The following is a 27,524-nucleotide window of genomic DNA, read 5'->3' on the forward strand; positions in this document are numbered from 1 at the left end:
TAAAGTTCAAATGACAGTAATCTTTATTTCAAGTCTTGATTGAGCAAGTATAGAAACACATACCCCGTGCTGGGGCTAGGCACATAGGACCTACCCCCCAATAAATAGATTGTGTGATGCTGTCAGTGCAAGTCAGTCACTTCCCTTTGACCCACACCTACATCCCACTTCTGGCTGCGTCAGCACCTTCCACATCACCGCTGTGCGCTTCCCAAGCAACATACAGAGCCAGGGCAAGAACCACAGGAGCTGTGCTAAGAACTCCTACTTTCTGCAGCTCCTGCTGACTTTTAGAGAACTATCATGACCAGAGAAGCTTTAGCTCCGGCTTTGCCCCTGATAGAGCTGTAGCTGCAATTGTTAGGTGCTAACCCCCGGGGGCCTGCATCACGTACCGTTGCCAGCCCTGCAGCAGGCATGGTGGGTGTTACAACCCACTGAATCCATGTCTGAACTGTAGCAGCCCTCACTTCAGGCAAGACTGGAAGAACGAACAACATTTCAATTTGCCATACAGTTTATTTCCAAAGACTGGTTTGGTTCAGTCTTGGCAAGTGTGGCTAGGCTACCTTCATGTACCAGTTGTCCTCCTGGGCAAGGACTTGTAGAAGTTTCATTTTTTTCCTCATTCTTCCTATTGTTTTCCCTCAATAGTTCTACTGGTCTTTTTTTAACTGCAGCTGCCAGTCCAGAACCCTCGCTGTGAATGGCGTGAGAATCAGAAGGATAGGGGTTATCCACAAAAAGAGGAGACAACTTGTCTGAGACCAGAAGCTCTAGTGGCTCTGCAGTTTTTCTTTCTAAGCTCAGCCCAATGCTGTCCAGTGATTCTTCTGGTAAGCTCTCTGCTGAGCCATACCTCCTGCTTACCACGTGCTTTATCACCTCTTTATATTCCCCTGCATTTCCAAGTTTTCTCAAGCGGTTGTGCGCATGGCAGCGAAAGTCAGTATTTAGTCTGTTACTGCTACTCCTGCACATTCCTTCACCAGTATAGTTAAAGCTGTTAGGTTTTGTCCCCTTTATAGTTCTTTCTCTGCTGTTAAAATCTTGACAGTTCAGCTCTAATAAACGCAACAGCTGTTCATCTCTGATGATATTTTCATCTTTGTTATCACTAGACAGCTCATTAAAGTTGATGATCCAAAGGTCGCCATCACTGGTCTGTGTGACATTCTCACTAGAGGCTAAATCTGGGACAATGCTGCAGTCAAAACCCTGTACAATCAAACACAAGGGGTCATCTGTCCTCTGGTCAGGTTCGCAGATGATGGTATCTGGAGGCACTTCTGTCAGTTTGTTGTACAAAAGACGAATGAAGGGTTCATGTAGCGACCTAGAGATAACCTCACTGTCATTGTCACAGTATGTACCATTACATTTAACCGCATTATCAAAAGCTTGATAACCAGATGGGTGAGGTCCAACGGGGCAAGAAATTATATTGGCTTGCCTTCGAACATTTTGGTAGGTTACTTGCTTATGTATTTCTTCCTCTGGTAGGAAAGCTGATGCACTGTCAATTGCATGTGTGGAGAAAGATGGAAAATCAGTGTGTTCTGAACAGGTGTTCTGAAAATCAAGCTCAGCGCAGGGAGACCTGTAGTTGGTATAACATGCCTGGTTGCTGGGGGGTCGATAAATTTGATCTCTGCAGCTAAGTTCCGGTGTTTCTGAAAACTGCATCAAAGGCAATGAGGAGCACACATTTTCAAAACACAGAGTCAGGCTACTGTTAGCCATAGACTGAGACATAATGGTATCAAAGCTCTTGTACGCAGAGCTACTTGGCTCTTTGAATGCAGACACAAGAATATCAAAGCTCTTGTATGCAGAACCACAGGGCTCCATGGATGGAGACATAAGGGTGTCAAAGCTCTTGTATGCAGAACCACAGGGCTCCGTGGATGGAGACATAAGGGTGTCAAAGCTCTTGTACGCAGAGCTACTTGGCTCTTTGAATGCAGACACAAGAATATCAAAGCTCTTGTATGCAGAACCACAGGGCTCCGTGGATGGAGACATAAGGGTTTCAAAACTCTTGTATGCAGAACCACAGGGCTCCGTGGATGGAGACATAAGGGTGTCAAAGCTCTTGTATGCAGAACCACAGGGTTCCACAGATGGAGAGATAAGGGTGTCAAAGCTCTTATATGCAGAGCTACACAGCCCCACGGATGGAGACACAAGGGTATCAAAACTCTTCTGTGCAGGGTTGCTTATTCTGTCTTTTTTGGTCCCAAAGGATGGTTTACTTGGAGATTCCTGGATCAGGATGCATGAGTCACACTGACTTTCAGAACTCCATGGAAAAAGGCTTTGATGAACTGTATCTTGAAGATCTCTTGCATCCAGAGAAGCAGAATTTATGCTGGAGCTCCGATAGCCAGACTCAAAGGACTCTTCTGATTGTTCTGACTTCTTGCTTGCTGTACTACAGTTGTAGTCATCTTGAGAGGCTTTGGTGAAAAGGGAGACTGTATGAGAAATACCACATGGCTGCTGACTCTGGGCTGTGCTTTCTTTTGGATTTTGCTGTGATGGATTTTCTGACTCAAGTTTCTCAAAGGTTTTATTCTCACCTGTGATGATGTCTGGGTCTTTATTGTCTTGCATGTTGTTTTCATCTGCCAGGAGCTCAATAAACATGCTAGCTAGCGCATCATTGTGTTCAGTGTGCTCTCTGAAAGCCCTGACACTGCTCTCACAAGGCTCAAACATGGTGATCTGGTCACTAGTCTCTTCCTGGTTCTCAGCCTCAATGTCCGTTAAACATTCACAGATTTCTATAGACTCTTCAACCACAATTGTCTCAGGGGTTAAAACTCCGCTGCTGCCTTTTGGAAACCACTCTCCAGACTTGCTGTGGCAACATTTCTCAACATTTCTGATGTTATCTTTTCCCTTGAAGTTTTGGCTTGACAAACTTTGAGCCAGACAGTTCTTGCAACTTCTGTTTTTGGAAGTCAAAAGGAAAGGACAGTTAATGTTTATGTAACAGGAAACTATGCTATAAAGCAGAGTTATTTTTTTTCCTTTATCTTACTTACATTTGTTTTTCCATATGACTCTGCTTTAAGTCATGGAAAGGGAACTTAATTTCATCAATGTAGCACAAAACTGAAAACTAATAAAGACACAAATGAGATTTAGGACACATGTGAATTGTATTTAGTATCCCCTGCACTAGCCAGACAATAGCACTTATTACATATTCTACTTCTGGTGATCAGGAAAAGGTATTTTTTGTAAAGCCTTTAAATTACCTTGACATTTTTTACAACCAGATGGCTCTTTGCTGGATTTGGGATTTGATCCCACCATTCTTTCTTCACCCTGCAAGGGAAGAATTAAAATTGTTTGCTTTGACTGCATTTTGGCTTCAATGTACACTTCTCTCTTCTGTTCTTCTCTCATTCTTAGCCATCTGCATTGCAGCAACAGGAAGTGCTTGTTCTGTGCATCTCCAAGCGCTGCTTTTCATTAAACTAGTGCAAAGATACTTAAATGTTTGGTGCGTGACTGCTCTGCACAACCACAATCACATGTTCTTCTAATCAAGTTTGAAATGATGTATGAAACAGATAGGATCCCACTTTCATATTACCACTAAAAAAATTTAAAAAGAAATACAGATATTTAACCATCATTACTGGAACTCCAGTGAAGACTGGGGTCTAAGACTGACAAACCCCATAACTGCAGCCTGGTTTGGACACTACTACAAGCCCATTCTAGTAAGATTAACAGAGAATATTCAGTTACCTGTTCAGAAAATGAGTGAAACTGAGTCGTGTTTATAAAAATGTTTGCTCACAGACAGCAAGATAAAGGTGCTGAGGAAAAAGAGAACATTAGATTCCTGTACTACTAAAACTTCAGCTAATCAATAGCAATACCGACATCTGTGCGAACTGCTACTCTATAAAACCTGTGAACAGTATGATACATACTTGGTAAAACAGAAGTAACAAATAACAGACACTGCCATGATCAGTATGCAGGATACGGGAACAGCCATCTGCAGAATGTCTTCAGCTGTTACTTGGAAATCTGTTAAATAAACAAATACATTTGCATGTGTATGTGCATATAAATACAAGTACTGGCAATACCAAATTCATTGCTCTTCTTTTGCACCTTACAAAATGCTCCTTTAGAGGATGCAAAACGAAGCCTCCAGCAGATAAACAACAGAACACACACAACTAGCAGTGGGGATGGTGTGTGCCACGTCTGAAAGGTCAGCGCAGGTACTGCAGTTAGTTACTGTGAGTGTTAGGAGCTGGGACAGCCAACACATACGGTGAGGCCATTTGTCAGCTCTCCAGGACAAACCTGTCACACAGTCCCTAAAATGGCATTATCATCTCCACTGCAGTGCAGCTATGCTTCTTGTCCTCTCTGTTGCTCTTCAGAGATTTTTATAAACCCTCAGTCCTCTGATGGTTAAAGTATTGCTTAATTTGCAGCCTAAATACCTCTTGTTCATTTACACCCGCTCGCTCTTACATCAATACTGTTCTTTAGTTTAAGTATCCCTTCTCCTTCCTTGGTGTCTACTTCATGAAATATTTATAGAGAATAAACACATCCCCCTTCAGCCTTTTTTTCATAAGGCTAAACAACCCAACTTCCCTTGGTCTTTTCTTCCTCTAGCTTCCCCAGCAGTTGCCTTTTTACCTTTAGTCTCTTTGGAAGCCTTTACAGATGTATCCATTCAAAAGGATGATGATTTCATAATTCTCCTCTGAGAGGACAGCAGCTGGCTATATATGATATGGTTTATAAAACTATACCATCCTTTTATCAAGCTGCTATTTGTTACAATACTTACCATAGTGAAATTCAACTCCTTCACTCCATTCACTCCAGTAGGCTGGGTAGTCTGTATAGTTACACCTTACGCTTGCAACGTAATCATATCCTCTCCTCAAGGAGCTTGCAGTAATTTCAAAGCTTTTTGCCTGGTAATTAATTGTTTTTACAGAAACCTGAAAAGAAAGCGAGAAAGTTCACTTCAACTTCTTTATGAGATGAAGGGTTAGTGACAGCAATTAAACAACAACAGTTATGTGTTTCAGTGACCTTTCACAAATGAGCAAATGAATGACTGTATACCTAATCTGCTGTGTGTGATACTGCATTTTGTTGTCACGAGCGGGTGGTATTTGTGACATGCCACCGTGCAAGTTCTTCCCCTACCAGAAGCGGCCCAGCCCTAAAAGGCTAGATTGTTCACGAGGGTGTCTGAAATGCCTCAAGTGCCCCACAGAATCACGAACAGCCCCCAGCGTCCTGATGTCTAAGGAGCAAATGAAGTTCGGGGAACAGAAGCATTGCATCTTCAGTCTCTGCCCTGGGTACTGTGAGCAGCAGACCATTTTGGGGTGGCAGCCAGAAGAGTTTCAATCCTTTATAGCCCAGCTGAACCACCTCAGGACAATGTGACCTGTGGTAAGTGTGTGATCAGGAACATTGTGGGACTTGCCCTTGCTGGCCCTTACACCATTACTCATTAAATGGTTTCAAGACCTTTCAGAGGACTTTTTAAACCTGAAAGCTCCAGAGAGACAGAAAATGAAGAGACTGGCTGTCTCTTACCTCTGTTGGGTGCTGCTTCCTCCAGTATTTCACTTCATAGATGACCCGCTGTCCAGAGAGCATGGATGGAGGAGAGTAGCTCTCCTCCCAGCTCAGATTGAAATTACCATTTTCAACTTTCTCAATGGCAAGATTTTTGGGGGCCCTTGGCTTAACTGTATGTTAAAAAATACAATTAAGGAGAACATGGCAATGGGAAAGCACTAATGGAGAGAAGCAGAGAGACAAACATTCACCAGGACCAGAATCTCATTGCAGTCAATGCATTTAGCCCTTTTCGCTATGCTGTAGCACAAGCATATAGAGGCCAAAACAGAGCAACTGCAATGTATTCATTAACAAGTACTGAATCTTCAAACTGGCTGAACAAACTGCAAGTTCAACCTTTCAGTTGCAGCTTTCAGCCTGGAAAAATGGAACAACCTGCACCCTCACAATAGCATGCTGTGCCATGGGGTAGGCGTAGAGCTTCTGACAACTTCGCAGCCAGGCTGTCGTGGCTACCTGTCTCTCAGAAACTGATGCAGGCTCCTGCTTATTCTGCTGATAAGCAGCAGCGACAATCAAGTATTCTGAAAAGAACCAGCTCATCGATGCAGATGAATGCCTGCCTAAGGTATGCAAATGATTTACCTGAGTGTTTGAGGTGACAAGTGTTGTGAACAAGCACACTGTTCTAAACAAACTAGGTGCCTATAGAGAGACATAAACTGACACTCTGTCCTGTGAAAGAGCAGAGTCATTAACTTTTTATCACTGGTTGTTATAATCCAATAGCAATTACTGTAAAAATCTCTATTCAAGGGAATGATTCAACTGGCATGAAAAATCAGAGTACGACAGAGACAGTAATGGAAGAAATTTCAGTAGGGATAGCCTGGTGTCTTTCTAGAAACCGTAAGTAGCACATTCCTCTTCATCTTTGAATTCTACAGCCACAAGTGAAATGCACTGAAGACACGTCTAAATCCCCAAACTGTTGCTGGCTGGCAGCTGAGAAGGTACAGCTAGAGGAAGAATCACTCTCTGCTTGCCTCATTACTTATACTCCTTCCTTAAGAATCTACTCCGGAATCAGGTTTCTAAGCCAAATGGATTTTGCATTTAAGCCAGCATGGCACTTATCACCTCTGATAAGGAAAAGCTGTTCCAGTGACATGAATGAGGAGTTCGCTAGGATTGCAAAGCCTGGAATCAGATGTCCTGGTGACAAAGTAAACAGTTTCTTACCAACCAGGGCTGGTGTAACACTGCAATTCCATGTATCAGTCCCATTGAACTGTAGAGACAGAAGATAGGTGAGGCCTGATACAAAATAATCTGCATGTATTGTGCAAGTGCACTTTAAATTGTCTTTTCCATTCTCGGGGAAGCACACATCAGTTCTGAAAAAGAGGCAGAAAGTAATATGATGTTTAGAGACCGTGGCCCACTATTTCTTAAAAAGGTGAAATCAAGCTTCCTAGCGTGTAGAGCTAATCACATCTGACACAAGCTCAGTTCCTAGAAATGTTTAGCCCAAACAAATCCAACCCAAAACTGAGCTCCCCCAAACAACCTACCCTCCTGAAACACCACTTGGATATCTGTATTGCACAAATGAAAAACTTGACAGAAAGCCTCAGGATTGATCCCAAGAGGAAAAATTAACCCCCTTTGTCACACTTCAACCTCTGAAGGAGCGGACTGACAGCTTGCTAGTATAGGAACAGGTTGACTGCAGTGTACAAAGTGAGGTTATTTGGATGTCTCTGTGGAGAAATCACATGGAGAGGAACAGGAGTTAGACTGCACGCAGAGATAATCACCTGGGTTCCAGGGGAGAGTACCTTTCGCACAGGCTACAGATCAGTAAATCAGGTAAGATTTCTCCTGAAGGAGGTAAAATTCCACATGAAATGAAGGTTGGGTAAACTTATGAGAGCCCTACCACTCCTACACTTAGGACTTGATCCCTCCTCTGTACTAAGAGTGGAGAGAGGTCTGCAGAAGAGTAGACCACTGAATAGAGCGTGCTGTTAATTGCAGCAACCCATTTTCCTCCTGGCAAGAAGAATAACCTAAATTACATTTTGTCCCAGACACTTATGGTAGAGGGAGGGTATCAAAAGCTGATAATAGCTATCGGATAGATGAAGTTCCATCAGTGATACTGTAACATCTTATTAAACACTTACGCAAAATGTAAAGGTTCCATGCTGTAGCGGAGCAAGAATTCTTTGGAGCAATTGGTTTGTGCGGGCACCTTCCAGTGACAAACCAGCTCTTTGTCATAGTCAGTAAAGCATGCAAATTCCTGTACATGTCCTGCAGCCATAACTAAGGAGAAGCAGCACACAATGAGAAGCAAGAGAACCAAAAGAATAAATTAGACTAAGCAGAAACATTAACTTTCCCTCTAAATTGAGCTACCAACCCCGTACAAATTAAGTGAAAGCACTGTTATTTTTCATGTTCTGGGTAAATGGAAACAGATGCATGTCACCAAATGTCTCCACCTTTCTGGAAACAACATCTATGGTCTTGGAGAGGAAAAAGGTCTGCAGTGGCAATATTGCAATAGAAAGGCACAACTCATTCAACACGGTCTTCCAAGCATAGAGCTATCATAATCAGATTTTGTATCTAAACCTCATCAACATTTAATTATAAACCAGCATCATCCTACATGTTAAATACAAAAGGTTCAAAAGCCAAAATGCAGATAATTAACAGAGTCAGACCAAGGTCACTGCCTACAGGCATGTACCTGTGCTTTATCTACAATGGTTCTAAGCTTCCCAAGCGCATGCTTTCTGCCTCCCCAGAGCAGTTCCCCATTGCCTAGAAGATCCTCCTGTCACAGGCTTTCTTCTGGTATAGACCTTTTCTTAATTTCACTGAGTATTTCCTGTTCCGTCTTCCACACTTCATTGTTATGATAGTGTTCAGAGACCTGGAGAGATTGAGTCACATTGTTCCAGGCACTGAGAGGGTACAGAAAAGCCCAAAGTATCTGCACTCCTGACATTTGTGTTTACAATCTCTTTCTCTGGCAGTATTTAAGAAAAAAAAAAAAAAAAAAGAAAGCATTTTTCAAAATATCTTTGTTAGAACTGGAAAGGGAAATGGACTACACAATCTTCAGTATCCCTTCCAGCCTCATTTTCCATTATTTCAATGTACTCCACATGAGTGAAACAAGGAACAGAAGAGGAAGAGCTATGTGACAGTAAGATCATGCTGTTATTAGGACTAACAGTGTGCCAAACACGGAATTTCTAAATGAAGCAGTCAGAAATAGCTAATACTTTTATCATCCCAGACAATTCTTTGCCTGCTTTGATGTTTGACTTCTTTGTTATTAGTAAATATTAACAATATCTCCCTTTTCTTGTACCAGTTGTACAGACCTAAATCCTTCTCTCCTGCTCTGCATCTCAATTCCTCATAAAAATTCAGAATAGCTTTGGCTGGTTTTTAGAATCCTATTAATTGATATTTTTCTGATAGTTTCCTAAGGGATTGTGCTAGAAGGTTTCCTGTGGCAGTTATACAAGGGCCATATAAAGACATGATTTCATTTCTCTGTAGTACATAAATAATTTTGTTTACATGGCCCAGCACATTACTGACTCTCCATTCTTGTCATTTACATTGCAAATTCAAGATTAAGTTGCCAACAATTCACATCCTGTAAGGTCCCTGTCCTTCAGTCACTGCTGTTTCATGGGCTTATTCTTTCCAAAGGGTACCTCAGTTTCAGGTTATTCCTCCCAAGTGAGAACTTTTGTTGGCAAAAGTACCTAATTTCATTTTATCCTTCCTACATTTCTACTCTTCTGTAGTCCACTTGTGCAATTTCATTTTATCCTTCCTACATTTCTACTCTTCTGTAGTCCACTTGTGCAATTTATTCTGATATAACTTCTGCATACTCTGACATAGTACAGTGTCTGCAAATGTAATAAACATGATGGTCGGATGCCTTTCAGCAGACATGATACATAACATACAACGGGATCTGCCACCAGACCCTCAGGTACTTCAGTAAAAATGTTGACTCAAAGAAACACTTAATTGTTTAGTACTGTCAGTGTCTTTCACCTTCATTAAAATCCACACATCACTTTCACTTGCCTTTCTAAAAGGCCTCCCACAAACCTTGACTACCAAGCAGTCCTGGATCACTTGAGTGAGCTCAATAACCTTAGTGAGGGTCCCTTATGCAAATGAGGATTTATGGCAATGTCAAGCAACCATTCTATAAATGGTTGCTAAAATTCTATAAAAATCATGATCTTAATTATCTGGTGTACTGACTGGTTATAAACCTAGAACTGACTGCGGCTCATGGTTTCGTTAATGTTCAAATATTTAGAAAATGTTTTATTTTGTTTTAGTTACTAAAGCTAGATATTTATCTTGTAGATAAGATCTATTTACTCTTACATCTTTTCTGGATGGCAGCATTACATTTAGCTGCTTTTTGTTCTACATGGTCCCTGATTCTTCAAAAAACCCCAAGAAGAATCTTTAACTTGGTGCTCTTCTGATGAAACTTCTGCAATACTGTAACAGTCACATGGCTCATTTATTTTAAAAGAGCCATTATCTATTTATCCTGTTGCTATTGTTTATATTTCATTTGTATTTTTATTGTGTCTTTTTTTCCTACTTTAAGATGCACTCGGAAAGAAGTACTAACATTTTAAGACCTTTAAAGATGAACATCATTATTTTTCAATGTGTTAATGATCTTACACTTTCAAGAATACTTCATTTAAATGAAGCTCTTCTTGCTGAGTTAAGCTATGATGATTAGCAGCTTTACTTTATTTTGCCTTTCAGTGTCCTCATGTCTTTCCAGAACTCTAAATTATCTTCTGTATTCTTTTCCTGTGACTTTCTCTCTTTTCCACCTCTGGTATACTGTAATTCTTTTTTAACCTCAGATATTTGAGAATTTCCTTTTGAAACCACATACCGCGCAGAGTTTGTTTTCGGTTTGTGTAGTTAAAAAAGGGAATTGAAATACTGGATTTCTTTTTTAATCCTCAACTAGAATACCATGCTGAAGAAACGTAAAACATGTAGCTAAGGAAAAAAAAATCTGTAAAATTAAAGCTTGAGAAAGATGATTTACAGAAAATGTGGGATTACCTAGACCAGATGACCCAGTCAATGTGCTCTCACAAACCTTGATCCTTCTCATGAACTCAAATTGTATTATTTCATAGTACGTAAGAAAGTAGCTAATAAACCTTCTTTTTTAGACACAGGCTATTTTTAACTATTTTGGTTTGCTTTTTTTAAAAATAAGAACAAAACCCCAAAAAACTGTAGACTACTGTGGAACTACTTAAAAGCTACAAAAAGCAAAATGTAAGATTCATTTCCCAGAAAATAAAAATACATTGTCAGAAAACATGATTTTATCTAACTTTTCTTTATAATCATGTATCATAAAAGTTACAAGGAAAAAAATAAAATTCATATTCAGCCCCTGCTAGTTGAACTTCAGAAAATAATGCTGCTTGTTAGCTAATGGTTAAGACAATGCAGCTACACATCCTGCCAGATCAAAAGAATGGTGAAGAACACACAGGACATCACATGTCTGTCATCTGCCCCTGTACAGGCACAAGTCAGAGCACGTCACGTCTGACAGCAAGTGCCTGCAACATTTGTTCAAATCCAGTGATCTGCACACTTCGGAGAACGCAAATTGAAGGACGCCCTTTAACAGCAGATCTACAGGCTCCATTTCACGAGCATAGCTCCCTCCAGGTCCAGCATGGCAACAGTGGCAGTTATGAAAATAAGCAAATGAGAGACCAGTGCTTTCTACTCTTACGGGATTTCTACAGAGATGTCCCTGGGTCATTGCTGAGCACCTCATTTGCAGCAAGGTGTCCCATAGAGATTAGGTAACGGGGAAGGAGGGAGATGACTTTCCAAACCTCAGTTTCTCGTTCCTGCAAATTCCTACTTTTTCTTCCCCATATGGAAAAGGTCAATAAAAAGAAAAAAAAATCTAACAATTTATTCTAGTATATGAGTGTCTCTGACATTTGAAGTTACACATTTTATATTAGGTAATTAATGGTAATAGAGTTGCCTACTAGTCATGGGAAAATGCTGTTGGTAAAAACATCAGTATAATAATTTAAAACATTGACAAACACACCTTCATTTGCTGTGTATGAAAAGAAAAGGATCCACAAGGTATGCGGTGCAGCACTTGAGAGTCTTGCCATCATTGACACTGGCCAGGTTCAGTAGGACAAGCTGTGCTGAAATTCTGCCAAGAGAAAACATTATTACAAGCTGACATCAGTATCCCAGTTAAGGTAAGGGTGTAGTTCTTCCCACCTCTCTGCTAGATGTTAGGATTCAGATCCCCTGCAGTGCTTGATCCCCCAAAAGTTAGCTCATGGAAGAACGAGAAAGTGTAGAACAATAAGGATAATACAAACGAGCTAGAAGACTTTCCTGCAAAGTTTTAATTACAGAGGGTACTAGACTGACTGGCAGTGGACCTACTCTTTTCAGCTACTAGAAAAGCAAAGTGCTAGTATGTGAGATATTAAAAGGGTAAGCACTAGATCAAAATAATGGACAATCAACATGTCACTAAAGTCCTCTGATTCCACTCAGATAACTGAAAGACTTTTAATGAAGTGTCTGATCTATTGACTAAAATGTTTTCCCCAAATCCTATCACCAGTACCCTAGATAATATCATCCTCTTGAAAAAGTTTTTAGCAAAGACCTCTGAGCCTTGCTTCAAGAGAATGCAGATTCATTAAAACAGTAAATAATTAGAAAGAAGCTGTAAACCACATAGCTAATCATGATATAACCAGCACAACTTCAGAGAAGGAAAAGTATGCAGCTTTTACATACTGGAATTCTTTAAGCATAGTGAAGCTGCATAAACTGAAAACAGATTAAATAATTAATTTAAGACTTTCAGAAAACTTATTTCCCCAAGATTCTTTTACTGATGCAACATAGCCACTTAGGGGAATGTTATATTCTGGATTAGATATAGCTACCAGCTTTAATATCATCAGAAATCTATGTGAAGCATTTAAAATTTTGGTAAATCCATAGGTAAAGTCATGCTAACGAATATGGAATAACCATGACTGCATTCAGTACAAAGAGGGATAAAACTTGTTTAGCAGCACATTGTCTGTTAATGCACAACCCTTTGGTCCCTTCCTCTTGGTATTTTCTAATCCCCGAGCCTGGACGCAGTGTTCTTACTACCTGTGTGCTACAGTTGCTCTGCTTACAACTGCCAAGTTCCTAGGAGGCACGTTACTTTTCATTTCAAAACCTTGTGATTCTCTTTGTGTGATTGAGTAAAGAAGAGGGAACTTCTCAGAAGATTTCCTTTAGGAGGAGAGTGGTGCTGGGCTTTCTGCAGAAGTTTGGTTAGATTTTGAAGCAGAAGAGACCCTTGAAATGTATTTGTTGATGGTGGTTCAATACCCTCTGCTCCAACTACAGTAGTAGAACAACCTTTGACGCTTCTCACGGATTTGAGTTTCACCAGCACACAAGACAAAAAGAATTGGCAAGGGATTAGCAAGTCTACTGCAGTACAAACTTGTTAAGTGAGTACCTTAGGAAAAATTTAAAGACCTTTTGGAACTATGGATGTGCGCACTGTATACGTGTAAGGATGTGCAGCCTCAAAGGCATGCTACCAAAGCCATATCCCCTCAAATAACTCTTCTCTAAAACTGGGAAGATTCTCAAGCACAGCTGCTGAATATTTGCTGTCAAATATTCAAACAGAATAAACAGAACGTAGGCAACAGCCAGACTCTTTCTCAGTTGAGTAAGGGACAGAAAAATCATTTTTTTATAAAAAAATCATTTTTTTATAAAGGAGACCACATCTTTTATTGATAAACAGATCTACATAAATCAAACTATTGTGAAATGTAGCAATAGAATCTTATTTTTTTTCAATATATTTAGAAGTACTAGCACTTCACTTATGATCAGTCTTTACTGCAGTATGTCAGATTCAGCTTTGAGGCTAAGGGATAAGAACATTGTTAGTGAAAATAAAGATCAGAATGGAAACTCTTTTGTGACCTTTTCTGAGGCAGTTACTGCTCATCTAGTAATACAGAACATACTTGAAAGATGAATTTCTCATAAATGCTAAAGAAAACTATTACTCAAGAGCTGAGCTTTTCACATTTTGGGAACAGAGAAAACGTGACTGAGCACGGTAATACATTTTTTGAAAAGAACACAAATGCCTTTGCTGCTGCTCAAGAAAAAAAAAAAAAGAAAAAAGAGGAAACTGCCCCAGCATTAAAAAAATCCTTCCTCTTTTCCTCGTTTTTCCTGGAATTCTCAAGAGAGGAAGCATTTGCTTTCCAGTTCATCAGTAATACTGTTGCATGACTGAAGTTCCAAGAAACTCTTAAAACTTTGGCAGAGAATCCTGTATCACACAAGCCTGTATGAATCAGCAGACGGCAGAGCAAAAACATCTCCCCCATAGGAGAAAAGATCTGCACATGTTGATGAAAATGGAGCTAACCCATAGCTCTAATGGAACTTTTGGGTTTTTTTAAATAAGAGGAGTGGACTATAAATCCAATGCAAAGGGAGAAAAATTTAAAATGGCAATATTTTTCCTGTCTGTTAGCTCTTAAGTTTTTATTCATATCAGATAATGAAATAACAATCTTAAAAAGTATGTAACATATAGAGAATACCGAAATCACAGCAAACCTATAGTAATCCAAATATATTTGAGGAAAGCAAGGTGTAAAAGACATAAGTGACTTCCCAAAACTATGAAAGAAATCTCTACTGGGGCTAGAAGCAGGTCTATGTGATTACTGGCACAAGTTAAACACTTTGATTGTTTATCATTCCTGTCTCTTGAAAAAAAATATGATGTGATTGAGAAGATTTCATTTACTATCAAGAAAAACAATAGTAACTTTTGGTCTGGTCTTCTAAATAAATTAGGGTCACATTTAATCTACAGACATAATTTGTAAAATTGTTATGTTCAAAGGGTAACTCATGCCCAAAAGAGAGGCAATAGTAACTTCTACATAAGACTGCTTAGTTTACTTTTGCTGCAATTCTACAGGTAAAGGGCCACTCCCTGTTTTAAAACTAGCTCTTTTTAAAATTAAAGTACATCTTGAATTATTCCTTCTTTTTAAAACACTGGCTGTAACTGCAGACTAAAATGAGATAAGCAGTATACAGCAAAGCAAAAGTTCATCAACCGATTTGGTATCAAAATTTGAGAAGAAAAAAGTTAGGAAATAATTTTCATCTTTTTTTATTGTGGCTTTTTTTTTTCTTCCCTAAGTGCCTATACAAAATGGCAGACATACAGAAACATAACTTGTAATACCTACTCTTTGACATGCAATGTGACTGTCAGAGGCAACCGTACAAAATATGCGTGTGTATGGTGAAAAGTGTAGGCGTCTCAGACAAAGTGGATTTTCACAGGAATTTGGAAGCTGAAGAGGTTTAGATGAAAGGATAGTCTGGAAGATATCTAGAAGTTCCAATAATTAAGAATGGCAACTTTGGCCAATGAAAGGGCCAAAACATAAAATTCAAGAGTTCCCACTTTATGTTATCTAAATGGAACAGTAGATCATTCCCATTGCTTTTTGCCATTCAATTAATACACCATTGTGTTAATGTTATCTCTTCTTGCTGAGACCACTGCAGTGGGAAATGTCGGGTAAGCAAAACCCCAAATCCATGATCAGGTCATTACATTACAGATTCTTTAGTGGGGAGGCTTAGTCCCATTTTTTTAATCTTAGAGGGCATAATACACATATTATTGCTTATTGAACACAGTATTTCCTGCATCATTGTATGATCACTAAAGAGGGAATTTAAATTCAGAATGGTGGATTTTAAAGGAGCAAGATATTATTTTTGGTTTGGGTTTTTTTTTTAAATGAGTAATTGTACTAATTTTTTAATGTCATCCTTGTTCCACAAATTCCTTCACGTAGTTTGGGATATTTACCATCAATGCTATTTAACACAACATCATGCAACAACATACAAATGATATCTGCATTTCTGGAGCAGGACAGGGCACATCTGGATAAACCTCATAAATATGAGAAGAACCTCTCAAAACGAGCAGATGGATTCTCTTTAAAAATCCTGAAACTGGTCAATTTTTATTTATGACTTAAGCTGAGGTTTCTGCATGCCAACGTATTTTCGTATTGAGATGACAGAAGTCAGCAAAGGGCATAACAACATGTCCTTTGGGCTTTTCACATAATCTGACAAACTGCAAACCATATTCTCCAAGGAGCGAGGTAACTCCAGATATTTTCTAATTTAGAACTGACAGAAACTATGGAAACTGCTGAATGTGGGCATGTTGAAAAACACCCACCAAAAACACAAAATGCGTGGACTAAAATGACTAGAACAGCTAACCCTACATTTCTGACCCCCTGGTTCTGAGAGCTTAGCAGCAATTGGGCTTCAGTTCTCTTAGAATTCGTGGACACCGGGAGAAGTTTTTAAAGAACGAAATCTGAGGTTCAGGAACTGCTCTGCAGTTCAGGGTAAGTTCAGTGCGGTGAATTCTCAGATGACGGAACAGAGCTCCTGGCTAACACAGATTTCACAAGGGAGCACCGTCGGAGGTCTCGTACTTCCTGCACCCACCAGGCAGGATTTCCAGCAGAAAGGAAATTTCTGGCAATTGTATCAGTCTTAAAGTATTTCGAAAGAAGCACCTCAGTTAAATAACCTCAAGGAAGGAAAAATACTTTCTGCCAACGACAACGCTTTTCCTGACTCGCGGGCTCCGGTCCTGAGCCGTTCCACCCGAGAGATGGAACCCCGCGGGATGCTCCAGCACCGGCGCTGGGACGAGCGCTCCCCGCCGTCCCCCCGCGCGTTCCGGGAACCCCCCCGTCCAGGGCCCTACAAGAGCAGGAACTGGAATCCCGCCCGCCCCGTCCCGTGTCGCCGCCAGCCAGCTCGACACGCCAGCGCAAGCCCGGCGCCTCCTCGGGCCAGCTCAGGCGGCTCCCCCGCCCGCCGGGACCGCCTCCGCACCGGGAGCACGGAAAAGCGGTGAGAACGGCGGCGAGAAGGGCGCGTTAGCCGCCAAGCATAAATCGTACAAATTCAGCTCCGTAGTTAATAAAGAGACCTTCCTCCCGCCGAGCGGGGAGGGGAAGGGGCGCCGCCGGAGGTAACTTGCCTGGTCCGGCTCCCGGTCGGAGCGGCGCGGCGGGCTCCTGCGCCCGGGTTTGCGGTCCGGTCCGGGACGAGGCGGTCTCTGCGGGTCCTGGATCCTCCGCCCCGCCGCAGAGCGCTTCCCCGCCGGCGGCACCGCGGCCCAGCCCGGCGGAAACGGCTGTCGGCGCGGGGCACACCCCGTCCCGCCTCTCCCTCCGGCTGCGCCCGGCCCCGCCGCTCCCGCTGCCAGCGTGACACCGCCTACGCCGGGCTGAGGCGGCCGAGCACGCGCGACGGCCCCGCACAGGACACGACAGGACAGCGGGCAGGCGGGGCCTGGCCCGGCCCCCGGGGCGGGGAAGAGCCGCCGCACTGCCGGGGCTTTCGGGAGGACGATGGGGGCACGAACACCGTAGCGCCCGGCCGGGGCCACCTCCGCCGGAGCCGCGGGGAGCGTCCGTCTTTGCCACCGGCCCGGCCCAGGGCGGACTGGAGAACCGACCCGGCGCCAGGCCCGCCGCCCCTCTCGGTACGGTGCAAAACACGAGGGGGCCGCCCTCCCACACAGAACCGCCCCACAGCAGCGCCGTCCCATCGCGGTCCGGGACCGCCCCACTCCAGCTCGTCACGGCCCAGGCGAGGCCGCCGCAGTAGCGAGGGGCGGCACTGCTGGTCCCCGGCCTGGCCCGCTGCCGAGCCGCTCGATAGCAGGCGGTTACAGCGATCGCCGAGCTGTCGAGCGCGGGGGGCAGTGGCGCCAGAGGCCGGCTGGTGAGGCGGCCCGAGGGAGCGGCGGGTCGGGAGGGCAGGGCGGGGGCCGGAGCGGCCGGAGGCCGAGGGGGAGGTCGGCTTCGGCGGGAGGAGTGGGGATAGGGCAGTTTCTCGGTCGCCCGTGGCTTCACCGGTGGGTTGCGGCTGGCGGCAGGCCCGAGGCCGAGCGGGCGGTGAGGGGGCGGTGGCCGGGGCAGGCCGGAGCTCGGCCAGAGGCTGTCGGTCGCTCTGTGAGTCTGCTTGAGGGAGAACGCTGTCACGGCTGGAGAAAGCCGACGAGAAAGCTTTTCCACGTTCTCCCTTGAGCGGCTTCCAGTGGCGGCGTCTCCCGCGCAGCGGCAGCTCGGCAGCCCGCCTGGGCGGGCGGGAGCGGTGAGGGGCAGCGGGCCGGGTCCCGTGCCCCCGGAGCGGGTTCATCCACTCTGTGCTGCTGGTCAGGGACCACCTGCGAGTCAGGGCAGAGTGGAAGTGCGGGACTTGAAGACCTCGGCATACGCCAGCACGTCTCAGTTTGGTCCGTTATTTGGCCCTTCAGCTTGGAGAGGTCTGGAAACTTCTTTTTTCTTGTGAACTATTAACGATTACTTGGCTGAAGTGGTCAAGGAGGTTCTTGAGATGCTTTTATCTAGTTCTGATGCTCTTCAGAACATTTAGAGGAGGATTTGCTGTCTGAAGTAAGTTACGCTCCACTTAGACAAGTTATTAGGCTGTGTAGTTAGCAGGTGTTCTGTTGATTGTTACACATACAACACTACTATTTTCGGTTTGGGGGTATGACACCACAATGCCTATGTTATTTTATTCTGTAACTAAAATCAGTTGGACTTTGTCTTTAGCATCTTTCTCCTAGACCCTTGGTGTTAGTCACCATCTGTATTGGGAGAACAAACTGGGGGATCTGCTTTTTTTCCCCAATTCAATGTTAAGAGAGTTTAGTTGAAATCTTTTGTATGCTTGGAATGTGTATTTTTAATTTGCGTGAACATGTGCATTAATTCCAGCTTACACCTCTTGCAGCATTTGAAGCCTGGTGGAATATTGCAATGGCAGCTCAGATGACTGATGCTCACCGACGGTTCTTGCAGGTCCTGATGTCTCATGGGATAATGGAAGGATCAGAGGCCAGGAAATTACACAGGCGCTGCTGTGAAATCCATAAAGGTGTGTGCATTTCTGAGAAAAAGTAGGGAGATGGAAGAACTTTTTTTTTTTTTTCTGGTGCAGCTTACAAATAATTAGATTTCTGAAAAGCATACACCATCTTTAAAAAAGTTAAAAAAATGTGAATGATGCAAGTGTTCTCTCTCTTTCCTAAAAGATAAAATAACACAGCAGTGAGGAAACCAAGTTTTAATCAGGTCAGACTCATACAGAGCACTTCTTATTTTAGCAAAGATGGTTTTTATGAGTTACACGTTAAAAAAAAAAAAAAAGATCAACACTGATAGTGTCAATTTCCAAAATTTAGCTGAAATTTCCAGAATGTTTTCCTTCATACTTATTTGGAAAAATTTCCTTCGGAATATAATATGAAGTGTATGCTGTTACCTGTCTTGAGTAATTATGTTACATCTGACCGATTACATGGTTAGCTGATTAGTTTTGATATATACTATGCCAAGCTTAATTTTGTGGCACATGTAACAAAAATTTGGTTGTATATTATCAAATTTGTTTGAGATTCCTGTTCAAATGTACATAGTACGGAAATGTGTAATCAACTTGATAAGGATTTTTTTTCAGAGATCTACTTACAGATCAGAGATCTGTATTTCATCTTCGCTAATTTTGAAAATGTGATGGGTACAAACTGAAATAAAGCTGTAATGAGTAACGTGTTTAGTGCTATTTAATCAGTAGGTATTAGATGTGTCAGTTACTGGTTCCCAGAAAAGAGTGAAAGAATAAAATTTCTCTATTTTCATCTTTTCCTTATTTATGAACAAAATTGAAGAGGACAAGGAATGTGTAAGAACAAAAAATGCCATTTAAAAGAAAACCCCCAAATGCTGTTCAAATTAGTGATTTTAAACCATTACTACTGAAAGGCAGGTAACTCCAGCAAATTTTGTTTAAATTGCACATTCTGAGGTATAATATGCACTGAATATATGTCTCAAGTTATTTTCTAGTTCTCTAGTATTTACGACTTTAAAAATAAAAGCCTACTTAACAGTTATTTAAGGGGTTTAGTTGTTTCAGGCTATCTGTGTGAGTCTGGTGAGAGATTAACCAGTAACTGCAGGGGAACTGAACTCTTCAGTTGCCGGTGGCTACCCGGGATGATAACTTTAGCATCACGATTGCTGAATTTTCTTTCTCTCTGTTAAGAGACTGTAGTCACTGATGCGCACAACCTGTTGTGAACTCCATCTTGCTTTGTTGTCACAAGCATAATCCTTTCTGGGTGATGGCATTATTTATGTATTTTCCTTAGTTAAAAGGAATCAAACAGACTCCATAGGTTTTCAAACTCTCCTGAGCCAAAAAAGCTTATTTCAGCACCTGCCCAAATTTCTGACTGAAATAATGGAAGCGTGGAAAAGTAATGTTGCTTTTTACAGGTTTACTCCTGTATTTGTGAGAACTAAGCTGCTGTGGTTTGTAGAAGAATTTATCATAAATGCTAAAGATAGCCTAAGCCAATAGCATGGCTATAATGAGTTTATTTTTTGTTAAGAACAAAGAACCTTAAGAAAAAGAAAACTTCACAGCTAGATTGTGTTTTCAGTATGCAGGATCAGGAAGAGCTGATATTATTATTTGTTAGGAAGATTTATTTAATACAAGGATTTAGAAAAAAATGGTTCCATTGCAGCTGCTGCCTACCAAATACATGATACTTTTTCTGTGTAGTGACGGTTGATGTGCAATGGAAAAGTTTGTGAAATTACACAGGTACAGTGTGGGAGTTTTAACAGTTACAGTTTTATTAAATGCTCTACCTAGGAAAGCTTTTTGTCACGTTGAGAGGCAAAAGGATGTTATTGAACTTGACTCACTGAATGGAACGCTCCCCCCCCCCCCCCCAATTTCTTTTATGAACAAAAGAACCAGTGATTTGACAAACCTATCCTTGTTAGGGGCAAAGTTAACAATATCACAATTTACGAGATCATGGTAAATAGTGTTTTTATGAGGAAACTCAGCCGGACTGGACTGTTTCTAGATTAAGTTCTGATTTTGATGTAGTTTCTTCAAATACATCCTCATACTGCTTAGTGCAATCCAAATAATAATTTTTGAATAGGATCAAAGCTAATGTTACTAAAACTAGCTTATTTGAATTAATTTCTTTCTTCTGCATGTTGTAAGCATTGCATAACAAGGCTGTCTCCTATCTGTGACATTGTTTTCCTTAAATGCAAAAGGATAAAAAAGCTGCGTCAAATGAAGTTAAGTCATATAGTAACCAGCCTGTGCAGCCTCTGAGCGAAATGATCTGAAAACTTTCCCTCCTGGCATATGGCACATTCTCTTGTGCTGGTTTATTTCAAAATCCTAAACTTTTTGGCTAGAAGACATTTTCTAATTTTTTTGTGTATCACCTGCATACTTCATGTTAGCGGATAAGTGTCTATGCTAAAATTTGCATGCAGCTCTGAAGGAAAAGCTCCAAACATCTATCAAAGTGCTGTGTAGAGCCACTACAAAGTGTACAATTCAGTCAGGATACAAATTGCAGGCTTGTTGAGGAAGGCTGTTATAACTGCTAATACTTTTTTACTGGAATCCCTTAATGCATGCTGTTTCTGTCTGCATTGTGTTATGGCTTCTCCAGTTCTGAAACACATTATGGTAAAAACTTAAATGTAAAGTTAAAGACATCGTGCAGATCTCTAGCATTATATAATAGCTAAGGTACCGTGACATTGTCAGCATCTTTTCTGGGGTGGCTTTGTGTGTTGTCTGTGGGTGCAAGCTCGTTTTTCCTTTGTTTCTGTAGTCAGGGAAATGGTACTGAGTTGGTTACTGTTGGATCCCTTTACAACACACTGTCTGTGGGAGGAGAATATGCAGAATATTATTCTGACCCTGACCCCAGCCTGAAATCAGGAAACAGTAAAAATAGGAGAGTTTGTCGTTATTTTTCCTGCTGTCTTCCAAGCTAGCTAGAGTTCGTAGAATCATCATAGAATGGTTTGGGTTGGAAGGGACCTTAAAGCCCATCTAGTTCCAACCCCCTGCCGTGAGCAGGGACACCCTCCACCAGCCCAGGTTGCCCAAAGCCCCATCCAACCTGGCCTTGAACACTTCCAGGGATGGGGCATCCACAACTTCTCTGGGCAGCCTGTTCCAGTGCCTCACCATCCTCACAGGGAAGAATTTCTTCCTAATATCTAATCTACATCTCCCCTCCTTCTGCTTAAGTCTATTACCCCTTGTCCTATCACTCCATGCCCTTGTAAACAGTCCCTCTCCAGATTTCCTGTAGGCCCTTTCAGGGAGTGGAAGGTGCTATAAGGTCTCCCCGGGGCCTTCTCTTCTCCAGGCTGAACCACCCCAACTCTCTCAGCCTGTCTTCATAGGAGAGGTGCTCCAGCCCTCTGATCATCTGCATAGCTTCCTCTGGACTTGCTCCAACAGCTCCATGTGTATCTTGTACTGGGGACCCCTGAGCTGGATGGTGTACTCCAGGTGGGGTCTCACGAGTAGAGGGGGAGAATCCCTTCCCTCGACCTGCTGGTCACACTGCTTTTGATGCATCCCAGGCTACCGCTGGCTTTCTGGGCCGCAAGCACGCATTGCCAGGTCACGTTGAGCTTATTGTGCACCAACATCCCCAAGTCCTTCTCAGAGCTGCTTGCAGGCAATTCTCCGCTCAGCCTGTAGTTGTGCTTGGGATTACCCCAACCCATGTGCAGGACCTTGCACTTGGCCTTGTTGAGCTTCATGTGGTTCTCATGGGCCCACCTCTCAAGCCTGTCCAGGTCCCTCTGGATGGCATCCCTTCCCTCCAGCGTGTTGACCACACCACACAGCTTGGTGGTGTTGGCAAACTTGCTGAGGGTGCACTCAATCCCACTGTCCGTGTCGCTGACAAAGATGTTAAACCATGCCAGTCCCAACCCTGACCCTTGAGGAACGCTACTTGTTGCTGGTCTCCACTTGGACATCAAGCTGTTGACCCCCACTCTTTGATTGCGACCATCCAGACAATTCCTTATCCACTGAGTGGTCTATCTGTCAAATCCAGGTCTCTTCAATTTAGAGACAAGGATGTCGTGCAGGACAGTGTCAAATGCTTTGCACAAGTGCCTTAATAACTGAAGCTCTGGGTTTACGCTACTCTAAATAGTACAGCTGGAAAGATGGTTCCTGTCCCCTGGAAAACACATTTCTCTCTGTAATAGCACTACTTTTTTTTTTTTTTTTTTTTTTTTACCGATCATGGAATAAATATTGAGATTCGTGTGCTCTCTGTCCCTTGATAGATTTCCAAGTTTATCTATTTTTTTCTTAGATTCAGCACATCTTAATTTGACAGGTATTTAAATGTGGCAATATTAGGCATTTTCGTGACCAGCATTTTATTTTCCAAAGATGTGGTCATTCACAAGTATTTTCTTTGCCACATTCTTCAAGGCCAGAAGGTTAACAGAAAACACAGATATATTTTCTTTTGCTATATCTTTATCTTTTTGATAAACCTAAGGATAATTTGGAGGGACAAAATCAGGTTGCCTTTCAAACCAATGCTGTATTTACTGAAGGACAATATTAGGTAATATTTATAAAATTAATTATAAAATGTAACTGTATATTAAGTTACAGTGAAGTTCATTAGAAAAATGGCTGATACGTACAGTCCATATATGAAAGGATGTTTAGAAAAATGGAAGAATGAGAGAATACTGGGGTTTTTCCTGCCTATTTGGATGTACAGAAGGAGTGTATTGATTAACTGTTCATTAACGTGGATCGTATCAGACTGGCTTTTGTTTAACTATGTTTTGTATTTTATTTAACTGACTTGGTAGCTGAACTGTTAGTATCAACTGTAGTCTGCAGTCATACCAATTTCTTAAGCATAATATATTTCATGCTTGGCCGTTAAAAGACCCACTAAATAAATTGTATATGAGAAACAGGGATTCATAGAATAGACAAGCATTTTTGCTTTACATGTTTTGTATGTCTTTTAGTATTTAGTATTCTAGGAAAAGCCCCAGCAGCTGCTCCTATGTGTGACCCAGTGTGCTCATTATGCTTTTGTCTGCAAAGTTCAGCTAGAGCTTAGGGGAATTTTTGTTATCTGTGATGGAATTTGCAGATAACCATCTGTTTGAAGTCTATGTTTTATATTACCAGAGAAGCGTTAGCATTGCAAAACAACAGAAAAATCCACTGTACTGTTGTTTTGATATTTTGCTTTATAGTGCATCAAATATGTCAAAACTAGCAAAAGAAAACAAGGCTCTTGGCTCCTCAGACCAGGCAATTTTGGGTAGATGACGAGGACTATCACAAAGCACCAACAGAAAAGGGACTGGGGAAGATCGGTGGGAGTATAGACAGTGAGATCACACAATTCCTCAGCAGTGCTTTGCTATAGCGTCGTGAATGCTTCTAAAGCAATGCACTTCAGTTATTTCTCTTATACGTTGTGAGAGAAGTGAATGCTGAGGAAACACTTTGGTGAGGATGAGTTGAGGTTTTCTGGTGGATGACTGTACTTTCTCTCATCCCATCTGCATCGTATTGCCGATACTAGTTCTGGAAGCCATGCTCCTGCCAGGCTTAGTAGTGTTCTTGTATCTTGTCACAATGCTACTCACTCTACAGGGACTTGTCTGTTTTTACTGTGGATTTGTATCTACTCACCCATACAGTTTAAGGTCAGAATGAAGTAATCTATTTTTGTAACACAAGCCATATTTTCTGCTAAATATTTTTTGCTGCGTATCAGGTGACTTGTAGCTGGATTGAAACATAAAATGTAGAGAAGCTTATCAATGACTCATTTAGATGTTCTGGTAATGAAGACTGACTATCTCTTGGGTCAAACTTCAATAGTCCCTGTGTTAAGAAGACTGAAAAAAAGATTGGTTGTTTCAGTCTCAAGTTATACTGAACCAGCACTGTAGCAGAGCATTGGTCTTAGTTGTCACTCGGTAATGGGTTAGTGGTTACACTTTAAAACTGGAGTCTATGAGTCCTTACAGAAGTTCATTTTCACTGCTGGTGAAAATACATCTGCGTCGTTTGAATAACTAAGTATTTTCCCTCCCTAAACTCCTTGGCAGTCTGATCGGTTTTGTTCTGTATTGTGGTGTTGCAGAAGGCCACTAGAAGTAGCAACATGTTCTTGCCAGGGATTGTATTTTTCATGGGAAGGCTGAAACATATCGTAGATGTATGTGTAGAAGGAGGCTTAATGTGAATGGTGTCATGTGAATTTAAAATAATGTAAAGCAGGATACATATAAAAAATTAACAGTGAATGATGTAGTCTAGTCCATAGTTCAAATGTCATTAAGCTCTCTGAGGGAGGGATTGCCTGGTTTTATGTATTTACGTATAACACTTTGTACTATTAGAATGAAGTGTTCTGGCTTGTTTTTGATGTTGTTTAACAGAAGAAGAAAAAAAAACCATTTTACAATGTGTTGCTGCAAAGTGTAATTAAGAGTGTTTTGTTTTTAAAGAACTTTGTAAACAAGATTTTTGATTCTCTTACCGGAAATGGTCTTGTTGCTTCCGTTTTTTTCTAGCTATAAGAAAGTTAGGTGGCAGCATTTACAAATTCTGATAGGGAGCTAAAAACCCCAAACCCTACCACATTTTTTCCCTTAAAGAAACTAACTTTTCTGAATGTGTTATTTTTCCTTTATTCTTCTGTGAAAAGAAAACTGAGCATCAGTGATTTAAAATCCAAAGTAATTTATCATGTTATTCTTCATGGTTTGTTCTAGTTTTTTGTTTAAAGTTGGCAAACTGATTAACTCTATGCCAGAAACTGTTGAATAGTTATTAGATTTTTAAATACTGTTTGATCTTGAAAATCAGCTGTAAATATCACCCACTGGTCATCAGTGGCTTATATTACATCTGCTTGGTGTCGTCAAAGTAGAAGAAAAACATGACATTTTCATAATGCAACTTTCCAGACTAGAATCATGCTGCTTAATCTTCTGGTTACAGAGAAGATGGAAGCTGAAGTACATAGATACGGTAACTATGTGTTTACGTTTTATATGAGTAAAGGTCCCATCTCTTTTCTTTTAAAGCCTCCACTCAGCTTATTTGTAGTCTTTCACTGTAAATATGGGAGCTCTAGTTTTATAACACTGCCAGTATATTTTTAAATTTATCATGAAGTTGTGGCATCTCAGACTAATCTTAGTAATAGATTCCTGTTGTTTGCTTGTCTTTAAGCAAGAAAGTTTAAACCAGTGCCTATTGAAAACTGATAATTAACCAAGAGTGTAAATTTGTTATGCTGCCTGCTGTTTATAGTTTGCATACAGACACATTCAGAAAAGTTTCTGGTTTCTCTGAGTACCTCTGCTTTATCCTCAGTGAGGGATCTGTTCAGCTTTTCTGTGGAAAATATTTGAGTTTATTATTAAAGAAGTTTTTTTTTTTAATTTAGGAAAAAAAAAACCCAAAACCAAACCCCCCGAATATTTGTGTTTCATTTATTTACTGTTTGCTGTTTCCTGTTTGCTCATCTGCTGTCATTGAACTGAAATAATTTCTTCTAAAAATCCTCCCAGGCAGTGTTCTAGCATAACACATAATGAGCTCTCTTTCTTGTGCTGTCACGTGTTATCTTTACTAAGTGTTCAGGGCTGAGAATTGTTTATTGACAGAAAGAATAACACCTGGTTCCTGCATATGCTTGGTTTTAAATGCTATGAACAACTTTGTTGTGTTCATAATTGGGTACTGGAATAGGTTTTCACAGAAAACAGATTACAGTAAGTACATCTGTGATACAGTATTACTTGAGATTGCATTTTATGCCCTAGAGGAGGAAATTATTTATTTCTGTTACAAAAAATAATTTCCAGTGATTGTAACTAAGTCTCAGATTTTATTTTTTTAAAGGTACTACATTTTAAAGGGGAAGCTATTGGAAGTTAAGACTTTTCAAACATTTTAATCCAGTATTTTGGAAGTAGGGTAGTCCTGGATCTAGTATGCATCTAACATACTCATGTTACAACAAGGACTTCTTAAATACTGTCTTTCGAAGCAGTATTGATGCCTCTGAGATATTTTACCAGAAGAAAAAAAAAAAAAGGATGAAGAGATCCCTGTATATGTGTAGTCAGAATACAAAGATTGTGGATGCTTATTGCATGAAGACCACATTAGTTTGTCTAATTTCTCATCAAACCTGTTGACAGTAAATAATTTGTTTTCAGTAGTATTCTATTTGAATAAACAGTTTCTATCCAATCAATTGCTAATGACTGCCTGTACAAGAACTATTTCATAGAGGTAAGTTACAAGCTTTTGCAAATAGTAAAGGACATTTATCATTTCTGTGCCTGAAATTGTAAATTGACCAACTTTTTAGATGTTAAAATTGTTAAGTGCAGCTTTTGGTGTGGTCATTCATTTTTATGGAGAGTTTGTATCCCTTTTTTTGACAGAAGATCTACTAGAGCAGCCATTCATCTCACGTTAAAATGTTACAGCTGTTGTACAAAAGAATATTCTTCTGTTATCTTTCATCTTACCCTCTGTTAGATCTGTCATTAACGCTCCCTGGCTTTGATGTATGCAGAGTGTTTCCTGCTGACAGGTGCCAGGCAGGTGGCATGACAATTGGACAAAATTATATTTACTTTAATATTATACTTACTTTATTATTGCCTTTGCTGTTTGTTGGTTTTGTTCACTTAAGGAGTCTTATGTATCAGAATCATGAACTTTCTGGGCAGGAGTGTCCTGTGATGTGTTTGCATTGTACAAAATAGATA

At 41.1% G+C, this 27,524-nt stretch overlaps 2 protein-coding genes across 9 annotated transcripts in view; one reads left to right on the forward strand and one right to left on the reverse strand.

Moving 5' to 3' along the window:
• IL4R (interleukin 4 receptor) lies at positions 1-16,979 on the reverse strand. Of its 2 annotated transcripts, XM_054842321.1 has the most exons (10): positions 16,841-16,979; positions 11,774-11,887; positions 7,782-7,923; positions 6,835-6,989; positions 5,605-5,759; positions 4,838-4,994; positions 3,954-4,053; positions 3,267-3,336; positions 3,051-3,127; positions 1-2,953 (listed from the first exon to the last, which is right to left on the reverse strand). In XM_054842321.1, exons 2-10 carry the CDS (start codon positions 11,844-11,846, stop codon positions 502-504), a joined length of 3,381 nt encoding a protein of 1,126 aa, XP_054698296.1. In that variant the 5' UTR covers positions 11,847-11,887; positions 16,841-16,979; the 3' UTR covers positions 1-501. The 2 variants fall into 2 exon arrangements, with proteins under 2 accessions (XP_054698296.1, XP_054698297.1); XM_054842322.1 differs by lacking the exons at positions 5,605-5,759; positions 7,782-7,923; positions 11,774-11,887; positions 16,841-16,979 and having other exon boundaries at positions 6,835-6,970.
• NSMCE1 (NSE1 homolog, SMC5-SMC6 complex component) overlaps positions 16,605-27,524 on the forward strand; it is a 17,988-nt gene continuing 7,068 nt past the window's right edge. The window contains exons 1-3 of one of the 7 annotated variants that reach the window (XM_054842332.1): positions 17,459-17,589; positions 18,675-18,750; positions 25,701-25,764. In XM_054842332.1, coding sequence (XP_054698307.1) covers positions 25,710-25,764 — 55 coding nt within the window. In that variant the 5' untranslated portion in view covers positions 17,459-17,589; positions 18,675-18,750; positions 25,701-25,709. Of the gene's footprint in view, positions 16,711-17,214; positions 17,348-17,431; positions 17,590-17,763; positions 18,134-18,590; positions 18,751-25,700; positions 25,765-27,524 lie in introns of those variants that run through there. The other 6 variants (XM_054842329.1, XM_054842328.1, XM_054842327.1 and 3 more) reach the window with 6 other exon arrangements.

Source organism: Grus americana, chromosome 15, assembly GCF_028858705.1.
Source record: "Grus americana isolate bGruAme1 chromosome 15, bGruAme1.mat, whole genome shotgun sequence".
Classification (NCBI taxonomy): Eukaryota; Metazoa; Chordata; class Aves; order Gruiformes; family Gruidae; genus Grus; species Grus americana.

Coding starts and splice junctions, on each gene's coding strand:
- IL4R (XM_054842321.1), bottom strand. CDS start 11,846: ATGATGGCAAGACTCTCAAGTGCTGCACCGCATACCTTGTGGATCCTT. Junction 4,995..5,604: donor GGAAGCAGCACCCAACAGAG/GTAAGAGACAGC, acceptor CTTTCTTTTCAG/GTTTCTGTAAAAACAATTAA. Junction 3,128..3,266: donor TGGTTGTAAAAAATGTCAAG/GTAATTTAAAGG, acceptor TGTCTTTATTAG/TTTTCAGTTTTGTGCTACAT.